Raw genomic sequence first — 16,087 nt, forward strand, 5'->3', positions numbered from 1 at the left:
GCTTGACTGAAGCCACTGGTTACTCCTGACAGAGGCCGGCATTGCAGGCCCTGGAGTCACAGAATATGGGCCCCAAGGGGCTCTGCATTAATGGCTTTCAAAATATGTCCTGTGGAACCCAGGGATCCCCCTCCTCCTCCCTGCCAGGGTTTCAAGGGAAGGTAAAGCCCCATTGCTTCTCCTAGGTAACTGTACTGCTATTCATTCCCATGTTGGACCTCCATACAGAGCTGCTTTTGGGAAAGAGGGCTTCCTTGCATAAAAATGTGAAGACCATCAATCCAGTGCAAGACTTTGTATATGAAAGATCTGTTTCTTCAAACATGTTTGGAACTCTCTAACTCAGGACGCAGTGCTAGACGTGAAGGTATTTGTCATTGAAGCATAACGCAGCAGACACTGACCAATAAACCCAGAAGCCTTCAGGAACCACTCCACACACTTCGTTGACTGGAACTAGTTTAGGGATCACATTACCTTAAGCTGCCTTGCAAGTGACAGTTGCTTATGTTTCTGGAGCCTTGGTAATGGACACTCAAAATGTGTGGCTTCCTGGGGTTTGGGGGATATGGCTCAATAATGTCATTTACGTCTCATAAAACCTGTAAATACTGCAGACTTGGAGGCTGAGTGAATCTCCCACAGTTGGTTAGACACGAATTCAATCTAACTCCAGAGTCTGGGTTCTTCTTGATGACCGATTTTCAGAAGTGATCCAGATCTTGAGCTTGAGAGAGGCAGGGTTTCGAACACCATTGGCAATTAGGGAAAATCAGGAGAGGAAGTTTGCTTTGGGATGTGGCAAAGATCTCCACTGTAAATCGCATCGGTTTGAGGTTGGGGTGGATCCCGGCATCCTCCCAACCCCCTTTGGCAGTCATTCCATGTGTCTCTGGGAAAGGGGGACTTGGCAGAAAGGTAACAAGGAAGGGGACCTGGGAAGCTTTACTCTGATGGCTGATGGAAAACTTGGCCTCGGTTTATCTTCGTGCTAGTGAATCCGAGAAAACAGATCCACTTTAATATAACGCTGGTATTTGCCAAAGAGGTGAAAACTCATTTACCGATACCATCTCTTGGCTTTCTTGGGAGGTGGTACTCCTAAAAATGAACACGGGGCTGGGTGTGTCTAGGACAGAGGTGTGAAGAACCAGCTTTCAGATCCTCAGGCAGGCAGCTCAGAGCGAGCTCGGCCTGTGTCCACAGGGAGGCAGGAGAAGGATGGAGAATAAGGACTTGCTTCCTTTGTGGTGGTTATGGCATTAGGAGGACACACGAGGCAGCATTACTGAAATGAACCCATTGCCCGTAGACGATTTAGAAGGGGGAATGCCATGTAACACCAAGGGCTGCCTGGAGGAACGGATACATTTCTGTTTGCTCATGTTGTGTGCGCACTTGTGGAGGATGGGGGACAACTTGGGGGAATCAGTTTCCTCCTACCATAATGTGTATCCTGGGGACAGAACTCAGGTCATCAGGCTTAGCAGCAAGCACCTTTACGCGCTGAACCATCTTGTCAGCCCATGATGGAATTGAAATAAGGATGGACCTTGTCTCTGTCATTTGTCAGCTGTCTGATTTTGGACAGGCTACCTGCCCTTCTAGGCCTCAACTTCTTCAGTTGAAATGTGAGAAATGATGCATCACACATGGTGTTTGGAGATTCGAATGAGAAGCCATATGGAACAAAGGTTCATTCACCATCCCACTTGGGACTCTCTCGACTCCTTATTCCTTTCCTCAACAGGCCTATGCAGAGACAACTGTATGCCTAGACACCAGGCAGCTTCCCTGTTACAAAGGGAGTATGAAGCCCAAATTAAGGGAGGGTATGGGATAGGAAACAGATAGTAGATCCTTACCTGCTGGAGTCTACATCATCACACACATCACCATCACCCCTCAAGAGGAACTGACCTCCTGGGAATGGGTGTGACTTGCACAGGACCACACAGCAAGCTAGAGACAGCCACTGAACTTGGATACAGATCTCTGGGCCTTATTTTCATTACCCCAGAAGTAGCTTTTTATGGTCAATGAGCTTGGAAGCCAGATTTTCTGGACATTGTGTACAACTGAAAACAGACCTTGACTCTCCAGGCAGCTCTGTCTCGGAGCAAATGTAAGTGCGTATCTATACTGCAACCACCTGAGTGGGAAGGTGGAGCCTCCCAAAGGGCCCAGGGAAGGACTGGCATTGAGAACAGACTCCATTCAAATCCATCCACCCATCCATTCATGTCAAGGAGGAGTTACTGGACCTTGTAATGTGCTGTGAATGACGTCACGTAGTTGCGTTAACTTTTCTCCGTCTTCTGTTAGTGGATATCCAACCCTGCAAATGTCACATGTGGGTAGCCACACTTGCTGTGTGGTAGTCATTCAGGATGGTGATGATGGTCGTGTGCCAGAAGGAAGGACATGGTATACATGCCCCCATCTGACCTCTCTTCCTGTGCAAGAAGGACATGTGTTCCACCCAGGCTCTGCTTTAAAGGGCTGGCTGGCGTGGGTGTGGTGTGCGGTGTGCAGTGGTGGGGCTGGCCCCGGTCTGTGAGACCAACTCTTGGAAACCTGAGAGAGGTGCCAGGACACCAGAGAGGTCAAAGACAGCCCATCCAGGAGAGAGGGAAGTAGCACATTCAGAGGCAAGCGCCGGGGAGCTGGCCGATGCAGCATGGGTCAGGGTGCCTCCATGTGGTTGCCACTGAGGTCCTAGAGGAAAGCAAATGAAGCGGGGCATAGCAATGGGAGCTCTGATGACAGGAGAGAGCTGGGTTCTTCAGCAAGAGCTGGGAATGTGGGCAAGGGTTTTGACTGTTCTCCAACGAAATGACAATGACGGCTAGGGGAACTAAGCTGAGGGATGTTAGGGACCAGTGGTTCCCAGGCTTTGTTTACTTGTGTCTCAACACTGTTGCTAGGCAGGATACACCATCAGAAACACTTGGGGTTATATCCACTCTCTCTACCCACTTGCGTTATGGGGGTGAGGAAATGAGGAAGGGGAGCACAGTAAATGGTCACACGTGAGAACCTGGGGTGGATGCATGCAAAGACGAAAAAAAAGTCTGGTCCAAGCTCTGCTCTTCTCCCCCAAGCGTGAGTTTCCCCTTGTTGAGGAGCCTAGCTGTGGATGGAAAACGAGACCACTGAACGCATCAGAGGCACGACGGAAGTCAGTCATAACATTTATTAAACATTCACGGTACGTGTGCCTTGCTAGGCAAAACACAGGAAGAGCATACAGTGGAAATCCAGCAGCTGTTGTCACTTAACTCACGAGGACGACATTTTGCTTAAGCAGAGAGACACCTGTTAAGCATACAGGGACATGTGCAACCAAACCCCAGATACACAGGCACTCTCATTCACCACGTCAAGTGCATGAGGAGACCTAACCATGGTGCTTGGGGCACACGAAGCTGAGACACACCTCTCAGTTCCGACGCTCCAGTGTATTATGCTGCTGCTGAAGGGATGCTACCAGAAGACACTAAAATACTGGAAAATCCATGTATTTGTTTCCTTAACTTGAATTCATGCTCAAATCAGTAATCTTGTTTAACACGAGGCAAAGGAAGTTGACTTGACAAAGTGTGAAAGCAGCATGATGTGAGAAAAATTTCATCAGTAAAAATCAGACCCTTCCCAGCTCATCACAGATTCTGGAGGTTAATAGCCCCCTAGACCCACCTCTCAGCTTCCAATAGGTGCAAGACTTTCCAATAAATTAAATCAGCAAAGGCATTTTATTACGGTACGGGTGGGAAATCTTGTTTATGTTTTTGCCTGCCTTAAAATATTTCAAAAGTAGGGTTGGCAGATAAAATATAGGCTGTCCTCCAGTGTATGAGATGCATTCAAAACTGAAAATTAGTGTCTATAAGGGTGTTTCTCAATATGTGGGTTGCGACCCCTGGGAGCTGACCGACCCTCTCACAGAGGTCACTTAAGACCATTGGAAAACATTTATTTGCATTATGACTCATAATGGTAGCAAAATTATAGTTATGAAGTAGTAATGAAAATGATTTTATGGTTGGGGGTCACCACAATATAAGGAACTGTATTAAAGGGTCAGGGCGTTAGGAAGGTTCAGAACTACTGGACGTCTTATCCAAAAGTACATTTTAGCTGCATATCTGTATTTTTGTTAGCTAAATCTCAAAATCTTGCTTTTAGGTTACTATACTTTCAGAAACTCCAGAGGTTCCTAATAATGGAGTGTGTGTGTGTGGGGGGGGAATCCTAATTTTTCTTCATTGATTTCCTAATACTGTCAGGGGGTCAGAGGGGATGGATCAGTCTCTATTTAGGCAGGAAAGGTATGTAGACTATAAGACCTACTCAGGTATCAAAGACATTTTTACATCTTTTATCATTACAATTTGAACTCCACGTTTTGACTTTACAATCACTGACTGAGAGGGTGGTGATTGCTACTCATAAGATTGAAGTCTGAGGAGGGAGTGGTCTGGCTTGACAGGCTGGGTGTGATGATGGGCAGTTACGTGCTCAGCTGTTTCTCCTTAGTACGCTCTGCTGGGCACAACTATCACTGTAAGATGCCCGTCTTGTCTAATTCTAGAACACCGGGGACTTTGTCATCCCTTGCCGCTCTCCTCTTTCCCCCTTCCACAGGGAGATTTGGGGTGTTGAGGGTGTGGAGCCTGCCTCAGTGGCTGGCTGCGGCCTTAGGAAAGGAGAAGAAGAATGCTCATCCCTTGGGTAATTGGCAGCTCATTGCAATAAACTTTCCTTGATTTTTTCTTTGCATATTATACTTTTTGCATGTACCTACAAACTTGTTTCTGTTGAAAAGGTCCATACTAACCCTATTAAGTAGACAAGACAGTATTGTACGAGAAAAAGGGGGAGAAAAGGAGAGACAGGCAGGAAGGAAGAAGTGAGGGAGGGAGAGAGAGTGGGTGCGTTGGTAGACTGGATTGCTACATGCTATTGGAACGTTCTTCCTGGTGTCTCAATGTATAGTTTATCTCTGTTTTTAAACAGAGAGTTCTCAGAGTCAAGTGTTTTCAACAGGAATTTTGCAAAGAACCAAAACTCACACAGAACTCCTGCTTTTTATGGAAGAATGGTAACACTTGCTGAATTCCAATATCCACTGACAAGTTTTTAACACATAGAGAATGTAACCATATGTTCAGTTCACACACACACACACACACACACACACACACACACACACACACACACTAAGTCAACTATCAAGAGCTACATAGATGGTATTTAAAAGCATATACACTTTTGACATTCAAAGCTACCTGTTAACTGAGTCCCAGCATGCCAGTTTTCTTTGGGGTCTGACTATATATGCTTCCTCCATTGCCCAGGTATATACAACTCCCCTTCCTACCTAGAGGTCTTTCTGGAGAAGAGGAAGTCCCGATGAACAGAAGAAACTAAGTTGAGGTTTTAAAAAAGCTGTGGGGTTAGGGTACAAAGGAGAAGTCACACAGCACGGATCACCCCCCTTTCTGCAGCTTGCCATTGCTGACAGAAAACATTCCTTCAGGTGACTGGCCTTGCACGCTTTTTCCTTTGCAGAAATAAAAATTCTAAAACCTGTCTTTTAGGCACACTCGCTTTGCTTTTCTGATGATTGACCTAAACGTCCAGCTCTGAGTGTCCTTGACCACCCTCAAGATTAAAAAGTGTCAGACTATTCAGAAGTGGCCAGAGGAGGTGACCGTGAGAAGGTGTGTAGTTGTAGTACATATGGGAAGTAGCCGTGGGTTCCCTGGGAAGGAAAATAGGGTAATTCTGCATGATCAGAAGAAACAGAGCATAGCAGTGCATCACTATGGAGAGACCTCACCTGGGGTGTTCCAGAAAATTCTAAAGCTCATCGGGGTCTGTACCTCCATTTTGAACATGGGCTTGTCAGCGACACTGTAGCATAATCCCTTTGGGGCTCCTCTCCTGGCCTGCTAAGGTTTCTTCCATGGTGAACACTGTGGAAAGTGTCTTGGCATTTTCCCAGCCCCACCTTAAGTTCCTTCTGGAACTCTGTGAAGGATGAAAAACAGACCCTGAAGAGTCCCCATGAGAAACAGGTCTTTCTTCTCCTTTACTCCAGCTTCCTCTTCCTCCTTTTCCATTTCCTCCTTGCTCCCTGGTCCCTTCCTTCTTGCCGCAGCGGTGGGCCAGGTTTACAGCTCAGGGGGGTGGAGCCGAGGTGCTCATGTGGCTGTAGGAGTACCTGGACAGTGATGCCCCTATGGTCCTCCCGTCTTCCTCCTCTCCCACCTCTCCTCTCACCCCTGGAGGACCAGGATTGGGGCAACAAGGGAAGGTGGCCATGAAGCCCAAGCGAAACCGTTTGTTCATGAAGCAGTAGATGATGGGGTTGACACAGGAGGATGTGTAGGAGAGCAGGAGGATGAAGGAGATGGGGGTCCCTGAGAGGTGTCTCTCGGCAGAAACGGTGTCGTATGCCCGCCAGGCATTGGCACTGAAGATGGGCATCCAGCACAGGAAGAAGAGAACCACGATGACAATGAGCATGCGGATCACACGCTTCTTGGCTATCAGGTTGGCGGCAGAACTGCTGCTCCTGATGCGGTTGACTTTGCTGCCGTGGCTGCCGGTGGACAGCTGCTGGAGCTCCAGCTTCCTCGGGTGCCTGGACTTCTGCAAGTAACATCCATCACTGTCCTCGTAGCGACTGCTGCCCCCACTGCTCAGCTTCCTCTCTGGATGGGCAAGGGACATCATTTTATTGTTCAGGACATGGCATGCCAGAGAGAAGACGTGGAGCCCCCGACTGCCCCAGTCCAGGAGACCAAGCTCAACTTGAACTGGAGAAATGGGCAGGCAGCCTGGCCTGAACTGATTTACATCAGTATTAGTCTCACTGGTACTAATCTTCCAATGCAATGTAAATCATATATATATATATATATATATATATATATATATATATATATATATTAATAGTAATAAAATCCTACACACAAAGATTGTAAGGCTGAAATTTATTGCAAAAATAAATATTAACACTCTTCTCTGTCCTTTCTTTCCTGTTTGCTTGCTGAGTTTTTTAGATTACTTTTATTGTGAGGACTCCAAGTAATAGAGAAAGTCAACAAGAGCCAGAGAGACTGTGTTATCTACATAGTAAGGGCCTGAGAAAGAGGCAAAGTGAGAAGGAAAAAGTTATGTCAACACAGGTGTTGGGGACAGGTTCAGTGGGCTCTAGAAGGGAGGAAGGATGGAGGGTGAGAAATAAATGACAAAAAGCTGGGCTTGTAGGCTGTGGACCTAATGTCTCAATGTCACATGCAGGACAGAGTCACCAGAGGGTGTCCACTAAGTGTCTACATTACAGGAAGCCTGGGGGACAGGACCCTCTGTGTGCAACTGTGTTGTGTGAGCATGTTCTCCGTTGATTCCACTCAGGACCCCACCAAGAAGAAACATCTCTTCATTTTACACACAGGATATTAGAGAAACCAGGTCTTCTGGCTGCCTTCTGATACCAAGTCTCCAGCACATGCTCTATATAGCCTGAGTCCATCTTGTTAACTTATAAAGTGAGCTTTTGAGTTCTTTGGGAATAAAAATCCAGCCCAAAGATAGTTACCTTTAGCAGATTTCTTCTGGCTAGCATCAAATTTTATTCCTTGGTAGAGTTCCAGAGAGATCAATCCATAGGCCACCACCATCACAATCCCAGGGATGAGGAAGAGGATGAGTAGCAGGAATGTTTGCCTAATGCAATGAAAACAAATCTAATCACCAGTGACTCTGGACCTTCAAGTTCCAATGGGCAAAAATAGCATGGGGAGCTGGTCTGAGCAGACGCCTTAATTTCTAGCATTTAACATACTTGAAAATTCCACGTCTGGAGGTTCGGTCATTAGAACTTGTTTACTTCTCATACTCTTTAAAATATCCCCGAAAGACTGCTTAAATTAGGAAAATGTGGCATCATTCTATGCTCCAAACCAATGAGCATGTTAAATGATAACAGCAAAACCCATAAAGTGGTGTGTGCTTACAGTCCTAGATACTTAGGAGGCTGAGGCAGGAGGCTTGCTCCAACCCAGGAGTTTGAGATTAGCCTGGGTGACATGGTGAGATTCTTTACAAAAATGAATGACATGAACAGTGAACAAATAATGAAGTCTTTAAAAATAATGGGAGTATGTAGATTATATGTTGAAATAATAAATATGAAAACATTCCTAGCTAATAAGGACTAGTGCTGGGAACTACAGGTGAGGCTAAGCTCTGCATACATGTTTCAGTTTAACTCACATAAGAACCTTAGCTGTAGCTTCTATTATCTGAGCACCTACTGTAGAGAAGAGGAAATCAAGTCTTGGAGAGATTAAATGTGTCCTAAGTCACACAGATAGTATCAGAGGTGAGATTTGAACCCAACGACACACATCAGCCTATACAACTTGTTGACTCTACAATGGGAGTCATTAAATGTTTAGGTCGGAATCACGGAAAATCTTTCAGTTTTTACCAAAAGTGGCATTTGCCATCCATAAATCTCCCTGAGTATCCACTCTCTGTCATGCTGCGAAGCTGGTGGGGTGGCGCACGAAATCTTATGCCTGGAAGGGTTGAGCTATGCTTTCTCTAAACACGGTTCATAGCCTCCTGCTCTATGAGTCCGGCCCCTCAATCACTTTTGCTGCCTGGCATGTGTAAGCTGCAGATTAGACCATACTGTTGTCAGAGGTGAACAGTGGCCGGGCCATTTCTCATTGCAATTGGACATGTTTTGATAAGTCTTGTATATCCTTCTCTGTCGTGATGCAATGCTGTTCTGTGAGCAAGCTACTTGACGAAAACGAAAGGCAGAGGCCAGGAAGCACAATCTGGGTTCTTAGCCACTTTGGAATGTCTAGATCCTGCTTCAAAAACAGCCCTATAACTAGTAAACGTCACCCACATTGGTGCCATCTTTTCATTAAAAGTATTTTTATGGCATCTTATTTGAACCTTGTAGCTGCCCATTAATACAGATTTAGAAAAAAGAATCTGTATTATTAACTCCTTTAGAGATGAAGAACCGATGCTTCAAGAGATTAAGTAAACTTCCCCAAGGCTATTTAGCCAGTAAGCAAATGAACCAGTATTGGAACATCTTCTCTTCTGGTAAGCTATTCGGGTAAACACAGTGGTTATATACACTAGGAGTTAGGGCGTTGAGATAGTCTAGCTGGTAAAAGCACTTGCCACCAAGTTTGATAACCTATGTTTCTTCCCTGGCACCCACATGATAGAAGTAATCCTTCAAGTTGTCCTCTGACCTCTGCACAGGCACCATGGTACATGTGTACCCCACAGATATACGTATACACAAAATAATTAATACTAGTCACTCCTCAGTTCTTTAGAAAATCATAGCTCTGTAAGTAATCCAGTCTGAACTTTTTGGGGATGCCTAAGCACAGTGGTTAAGCACAGAGAGAGGCTTTGGCCCTTCCTAACCTTGTGGATTTAGCTACTCTGGAAGCTCCAAGTCACTTATCTGTAACATGGACACGCTAACAGCACTTCATCTATAACTGTATGTTGTTCAGGGTCTTGGTTTCCCACTGTGTACTCTTCCTGTCAAGCTAGAAGGGCCCTCCTCAGAGGGGTCCCTGAAGCCCCACACTTGAGGGCCTCTAACTTGCTGGGCTGTGTGTTATTTCCTTCAGCGGGGCGGCCACTTGTAAGATGTCCGTGCTCCAGTAAATAACTTCTTATTCAGCTCTGTAAGAAGATCTAATTTAACTCTGTAGGTTACATAGAAAAAGAGGGCATAAAAGCCGGAGAGGAACTTGTTGGGGAAAAGGGGTTCATGCAGAAATGGAGAGGGGATGGGAGAGAAGTTGTCTCCTGAGTGGGGAGACAACTAAACTTCAGAATATAAGTATATGAAACTGCCAACGTAGAATAATAGTAAAAGGACCCTCCTTAGAAAGCCTCCAGGAGACCTGTCCTGTAGTCATCGGGCAGGGCTTTCCTGTTCCTCACATTGCTAACTTAGGTGAAGCTGTGTCTTGAAGGATGAGCAAACACTGCCTTACCAAGATTGCTGCATAGCATCACTAGGCAACAGGAAGCGGCACATGTTTGCCGTCTGGTTGTTACTTTTAGTAAAAGGCACCAAGTTGCTGTAAATGGGGTACGGAGTCATGATGGTGAAGGAGAGGCACCAGGTGGCGGCGATGACCTTCAGAGCGTGGGACTTGGTTTGCCAGACTCGGGACTGTAAGGGTCTGCAGATGGCGCCATATCTCTCCAGAGAGATGGCGACCAGGTTGAACGTGGAAACACTCACGGAAGTGCCTGGGGAGGAACCAAGGAGGCAGTTACTTAAGTGTTGACTCCCAAGTTTGTTTGTACACTAGCTTGAGTGGATCAGAGCCACAGTTTAGTACCCTAGGCAAATGCTCAGGGGTAAAGAAAGACCGTGTATATTTTTAAAAGATGATTTAGTTCCAGCTTCGTATGAAAAAGAACTTAAGGCGGCTAAGCACATGTATTTGCCAACACATCTCATTGCCAATCTTCAGATAAGTTTATTGAGCTTTGATTGCGATCTAACTCCAGCTTGGGCTAAAGGTACTCATTAATTAATAAGCAAGGGGATAAAAATACATCGCCATCCCACAGAAGGGCTTTTGGAAACCTAGAGAAGAGCTCTAATTTTGATCTTGAGCATGTGGTTAAATAGACATTAAAAGGCAGAAACTGTCAAGGACTCCAAAAGGTTCCCCAAAGGTCTCTGGGGTGTTAACATTTCTACTACACGATTTAGAAGAGAGAAACATTCTAAATTAAATTATCTGTTGAAAAAATGCATAGTGAGAAAAGGCGACAGGGGAAGGGGTCTGGGGTGAACTAATGGTGTCTGTGAGCGGGAGACCCCGGGTCTTTGCAGCCGTCCAGCCTTGTGTTTGACAAAGTGGCCATGCACCCGATCAGAGTGGGAGAGGATTGCATCTCCTCTAGGGCGTTCCCCGCACACAGTAGGAAGGAGCCCCTTCTCCTCTCGATGGTGTCCGGTGTGCGTGTTTAGTGCAACGCCTTATCCTTTAAGTTCACCTTAGAGCCTTCAGCTACGAGAACGGTCACTTACCCAGTCAGCTGTTACCAACAGATGTGGGAACAGACATTCTAAACGTGGCATCCTAAAACATGACTACTTCCCAGGGTAGATAGTAACTCTCTAAAAACCACCATCTATATATAAACTTTTAAGTAAAAGCTTTTTTTTTTATTTGAGTGGGATTCACTCACTGTGTTTTACTGGACTTCACTCTAAAGAGCCTATGACATGTAGATTCAAAAGGATAGCTCTAAATCCCACTGAGTTTGTTCTGTACAATGGGTCCACAGTTACTATAAACCCGCTGTCAATCACATCCCTCCCCTCACCAACAAATTAGGTGTCTGGTGGGAACTGTTAGCAGTATTATCGAAGATCTCACACAAGAGAGGGCACGATCTAAATCATCAGAATTAGAAATTCAACAAAGCCCTGACTGAGCATGATGGGACATGCCTGTAATTCTACCACTTGGGAGGCAGGTGCAAGAGAATCACCTCAAGTCCAAGGCCAACCTAGCTACACAGTAAGTTTCCAGGTCAGTCAAGGCTGCATACCAAACCCTGTTCAATCCTCGCCCTACCCGCCCCCCCAAAAAAAACCCAAACCAAGCTAAAACCAATACCAAATAACAAGAAAAAGTAGATTTAACAAAGTAAGCTATTATGACATTCCAAATAATTCCAGAATTATTTTGCTGTATAATGCTAGCTATTAAAAGTGTTCTGAGGTGAAATTCACACAGCACGGAACTGGCCACCTCAAAGCAAACAGTTACGTGAGCACTTCCATGAACTCTCTTCCCCAGTCTGGCTAAGATGCTGAGGTACAGTCCCCGTCGGACACACATGACGGCCTCAGAAGTTAACGAGCTCTCAATAACGCCTCATTATCCAACCTTCTCATTTTTAAGGCTTTAGAATATGTTCGGGGGACTTGAACGCAGATGACATACTCTTGGTTACTAATCTGGGGCCATGAGGGTCAGCGATTCATCATCGTGTCGTCTATTGGATCCTGAACACTCAGCTGGGCTTTTCAAAGGTTTTTCAAAGCTTTCTGGTCTCAGAAGACTGCCCTAGCCCTACTCAGTGCGGTCTGTTTTATACAGCTTGGGCCAGAATCAAACATCCCCTTTTACACACACACACACACACACACACACACACACACACACACACACACACACACACACCTCACCCTCTTCTTCTTCCCAGTTGGTTGGGCAAGGGACAAGGCGGTGTGACAGACAGAGAGGACCAAGGGATGTGTCTCTGGTCAGGGTGGGGAGGATGTGGTCAGCTGTGGCAGCTGACAAGCTGAGGCATGTGCTCACCACTGTGGTGTTTGCTAAGCTGGGTTCAGATCCTAGCCACCATACTTCCCTTGGCAAGTGCTTGGTGAGCCAGGGAAGAATTGATGATAGTTATCACCAGGAGGTTAAAAACAAGATCACAGAAGTAAAAGTGCTCAGCAAACCATCTGGGACATAAAGCACACTAAAACAGTAGCTTTGTTATAACCAGCACTATGTTTGGTATAAGCGGCAAGCTACGTCGCTCATCCAATCAGGGTCTACGTCATAACCCATCGTCCCTAGGAACACATTCGGCTTCTTATTAGGGACACCCACACACACCCCACAGACCCCTGGCCTAAGATGCTCCCAGGCTTTGAGAGGACAATCTGGGAAGTGAATCCTGAGAGGAGAAGCTAGACCAAGATGAAATGGTTTAAAACTGCTTCCATTCCTCACAGAACAAGAAACAACAGCAAAGGAACCCTGATCCTATGCACCCGCTCCATTCCAAGAAACCCCGACCCAAGTTGGGAGTTAATCAGAATACAATCATCTGCCACCAGAAGGGGACAGAGTGACTTGAAGTCACCTATGAATCCTTGTCCTTCCGCAAAGAGGCAAGCCCACTCAAACTCCGCTGTGTTTTGGTATCAACTTCTGACACACACACTTCCTAACAAGTAGGGGGACGGGCCTGCGATAAAGAGAACACCTGTGTCCTTGTACATGGGCCCCGACAGCCCGGACAGATGCTTGGGTATTTAGGAATCCAGCGGGGTCCTTCTGCTGTGACTGTCAAGGGTCTGGCAAAAGCCGGGGCTAAGCAGGTTGTGACAAGAGCCCTGTCGACAGCCACCTGCCTCGACTCACCCATGAAGTAGGTGGTGGTCTTGCACACAGCACTTCCGAAGATGAAATCCTTGAGCAGGTTGGGGATGAGGTTGAATGGCATGCAGAAGAGACAGAGCATGAGGTCACTGACAGCCAGGGACAGCAGGAAGATGTTGGTGACGGTCCGCATCCTCTTGTTCCGAATCAGCACCGTGATGACCAGCATGTTCCCCAGCACGCTGAGGAGGAATATGAAGGAGTACAGGAGGATCTGAACGGCAGGCTGCCACTCTGCAGAGGAATGGGGAAGAGTTGGAGGAATGGGGGGCGGGTTAGGAGGGTGGGATGTTAAAACCTTAGCCCCTCCAAAAGAGTGGTCATTTCTGATGATGTCCCCCGCTGGCATGCATCACTGAACCCGGGTATTCCTGTACTGGCTGCATCACAGACACAAGCCCAGGGAAGCACAGGACAATCCAATTGTTTTTGTAAAGGTTGGCTTGTCAACAGATCACTCGGGAAAGCAGTTTTTCCTAAGGACAGTGCTCCTGAATGGGCACTTTCCTTGAGGCTAAGCATTATTTTGCTTTAATCATTTCTTCATGCTGGGTTTCCCCTAAGAAAAGGCAACCTCTACCCCGACAATGCCTTTTTCTGTAATGCTGGTAAGTCCCAGCTTTCACACTTGGCACCCCTTTCTGCCTACAGCTCTTCTAGGCTTTTGTCATCCCCCCCCCAAATCCTGCATGAGTCCCCAACTCTCCTATGGGGACAATGACAATATTTAACTGTAGATTTCTCTTACTCTTTTATCCAAAGTTCTGAACATACAACTTCTCCATTTAGCTTTATCTCACAGGGATTTTGTGTACACACACACACACACACACACACACACACACACACACACACACACACACAAATGTATGTACATTTTAGTCAGCCTTGCTTGTTGCTATTATCTCCCTCAACTGGGTAGTTTTCTGAACTCTCGCCGCCGCAGTCTCTAACACCTACCTTTTGAAGGTTGAGGTTGATCCAGGCAGAAAAGAGTCTCATTTTCCAGGCCGAGTTCACAGGGGGGAGTAATGTTGCTCCCATTCATAAGGAGGCTGTCGACCACGTCCATCCTGCTGCTGCTCTCTACCAAGTGCTGACGAGCTGGTGAACGGCTCACTCCTGGCTCCTTCCTCTAATGACCGGAGAGTCTCCCAAACGCAACCTACCGTGGAGGGGCAGGGAGGAGGGATTTCCAGGTGTGGGCTTTGCAGCCATTCCTAAAGGCAACTTGAGTTCCCCATTCCCAGAGCAGCTGGGCAGGCAAGCAGTCGCACTCCTGTAGGGAGAAGGCAGCCTGTGTAAGTCAAGCCTGCTCCACCTTCCAGACCCACCCCTCCCATTCCTGGGCCAGTCTGAGGCCCTGAGCACAGGCAGTCTGGCTGTATATTAACCCTTTCTAGATTGGGGCTACATCTACACACATGCGCGCACGCGCACACACACAGACACAGACACACAGACACAGACACACACACACACACACAAGCACACACGCACATGGGGGTGGGGAGAGAAGGAGAGAGAGAGAGAGACTTCCCAATTACCACCTCTCTTCTCTGCCTGTCATTGTCCCAGACATATTCAGAGTGAAGCCTAAACTGTCTGTGTGAGACAGCGTCAATTAACTTGGTAACAGATCCGATAATGCAGACCATCAGGACTAAGGGACACAGAGGGACTGCATTCCTATCTCCTTATAGAAAAGCAATTAGTGCCTTTTAGCTTTGGAGCCTTGCCCAGCAATGTGTATGGAGGGAGCTTTCTGGGTGGTTGTTAAGGTGTTACCGAGCATGGTGCTCGGTCTTGTGGTCTCTGCCCTTGTTAACCAGAAGCAGGGGGCTCTTTGAATGCAGATTCCCAGGTCCTTGTCACAACAGATGTCAGCGAGGTTTCTCATTCGCTTGTTTATTTTTTATTGTTGGGGTTGTTCACCCACCCCAGACCTGTTCACTGAGAGTCAACCATTTGCTGTGTACTTTTCAAGCACGTCAGGAAGTAAGACTACCCCAGAGGCTATTTAGTGTGGAGAGGGGATGGGGGGGAGGTTTAGGCCTTTTTTTTGGTGGGGGGGTAGGGGTCACTAGTGGTGCATGGCCTGAGATGTAAGCAAGGAAGCTTCCAAACAGGAGGCAGAATACCTTTTGCAGAGGTCACGGCCAGTGCAAAAGGCCTGAGGCGGGGATGAGGTTGGCCTAAGTGAAGAACAGAAGGCCTGAGCGAAGGCCATGTTGGAGGTGCTCAGTGTGAGGGACCTGGCCAGGGGCTTGCCTTTTTCAGGGAGCTGTACAGTATTCGGAAGTCCCTCACTGTTCACTGCACAACTGGCCTCAGTTTGAGCATCTGAGAAACAGGTAACACATTAGGATTTGTCTTTCTTTCTTTTATAAATTCATTCATTCATTCATTCATTCATTTTTATATCCCAGACGCAGTTCCGTTTCCACCCCCAATCCACTCCTCTTCCATTTCTGTTTAGGAAAAGGCAGGTCTCCCATAAGTATCAACAAAACATAGTATATCTAGTTGCAGTGAGACTAAGCACCTCTCCGTGTATTAAGGCTGGGCAAGGTGACCCAGTATGAGGTCTAGGGTCCCAAAAGCCTGTAAAAGAGTCAGAGACAGCTCCTGTTCCCAATGTTAGGAGACCCTCAAGAGTACTAAGCTACACAACTGTAACATACATGCAGAGTGCCTATGTTAGTCTCATGCAGGCTCCCTGGTTGCCGATTCAGTCTCTGTGAGCCCCTGTGAGCCCAGGTTGGTTGATTCTGTGAGTTTTCTTGTGGTGTCCTTGACCCCTCTGACTC

General features: G+C 46.8%; 1 protein-coding gene across 1 annotated transcript; it reads right to left on the reverse strand.

The window, feature by feature from the left end:
* Window positions 1–3,133: 3,133 nt before the first annotated feature.
* On the reverse strand, window positions 3,134–14,411 carry Cckar (cholecystokinin A receptor). The gene is made up of 5 exons (XM_006994926.4): window positions 14,238–14,411; window positions 13,260–13,511; window positions 10,065–10,326; window positions 7,613–7,740; window positions 3,134–6,722 (listed from the first exon to the last, which is right to left on the reverse strand). The coding sequence occupies exons 1-5, from the start codon at window positions 14,347–14,349 to the stop codon at window positions 6,187–6,189; spliced, it is 1,290 nt and encodes a 429-aa protein (XP_006994988.1). The 5' UTR covers window positions 14,350–14,411; the 3' UTR covers window positions 3,134–6,186.
* Between the last annotated feature and the right edge of the window lie 1,676 nt (window positions 14,412–16,087).

The sequence above is a fragment of the Peromyscus maniculatus genome, chromosome 10, assembly GCF_049852395.1.
Source record: "Peromyscus maniculatus bairdii isolate BWxNUB_F1_BW_parent chromosome 10, HU_Pman_BW_mat_3.1, whole genome shotgun sequence".
Taxonomy (NCBI): domain Eukaryota; kingdom Metazoa; phylum Chordata; class Mammalia; order Rodentia; family Cricetidae; genus Peromyscus; species Peromyscus maniculatus.

Bases quoted from the DNA above. Each gene is read 5' to 3' on its own strand.
- Cckar (XM_006994926.4), bottom strand. From the start codon at position 14,349: ATGGACGTGGTCGACAGCCTCCTTATGAATGGGAGCAACATTACTCCC. The intron at 13,512-14,237 runs GTAGGTGTTAGA...ATTCCTCTGCAG, and splicing joins TCAACCTCAACCTTCAAAAG to AGTGGCAGCCTGCCGTTCAG. The intron at 7,741-10,064 runs GTAAGGCAGTGT...TCATTGCATTAG, and splicing joins GATGCTATGCAGCAATCTTG to GCAAACATTCCTGCTACTCA.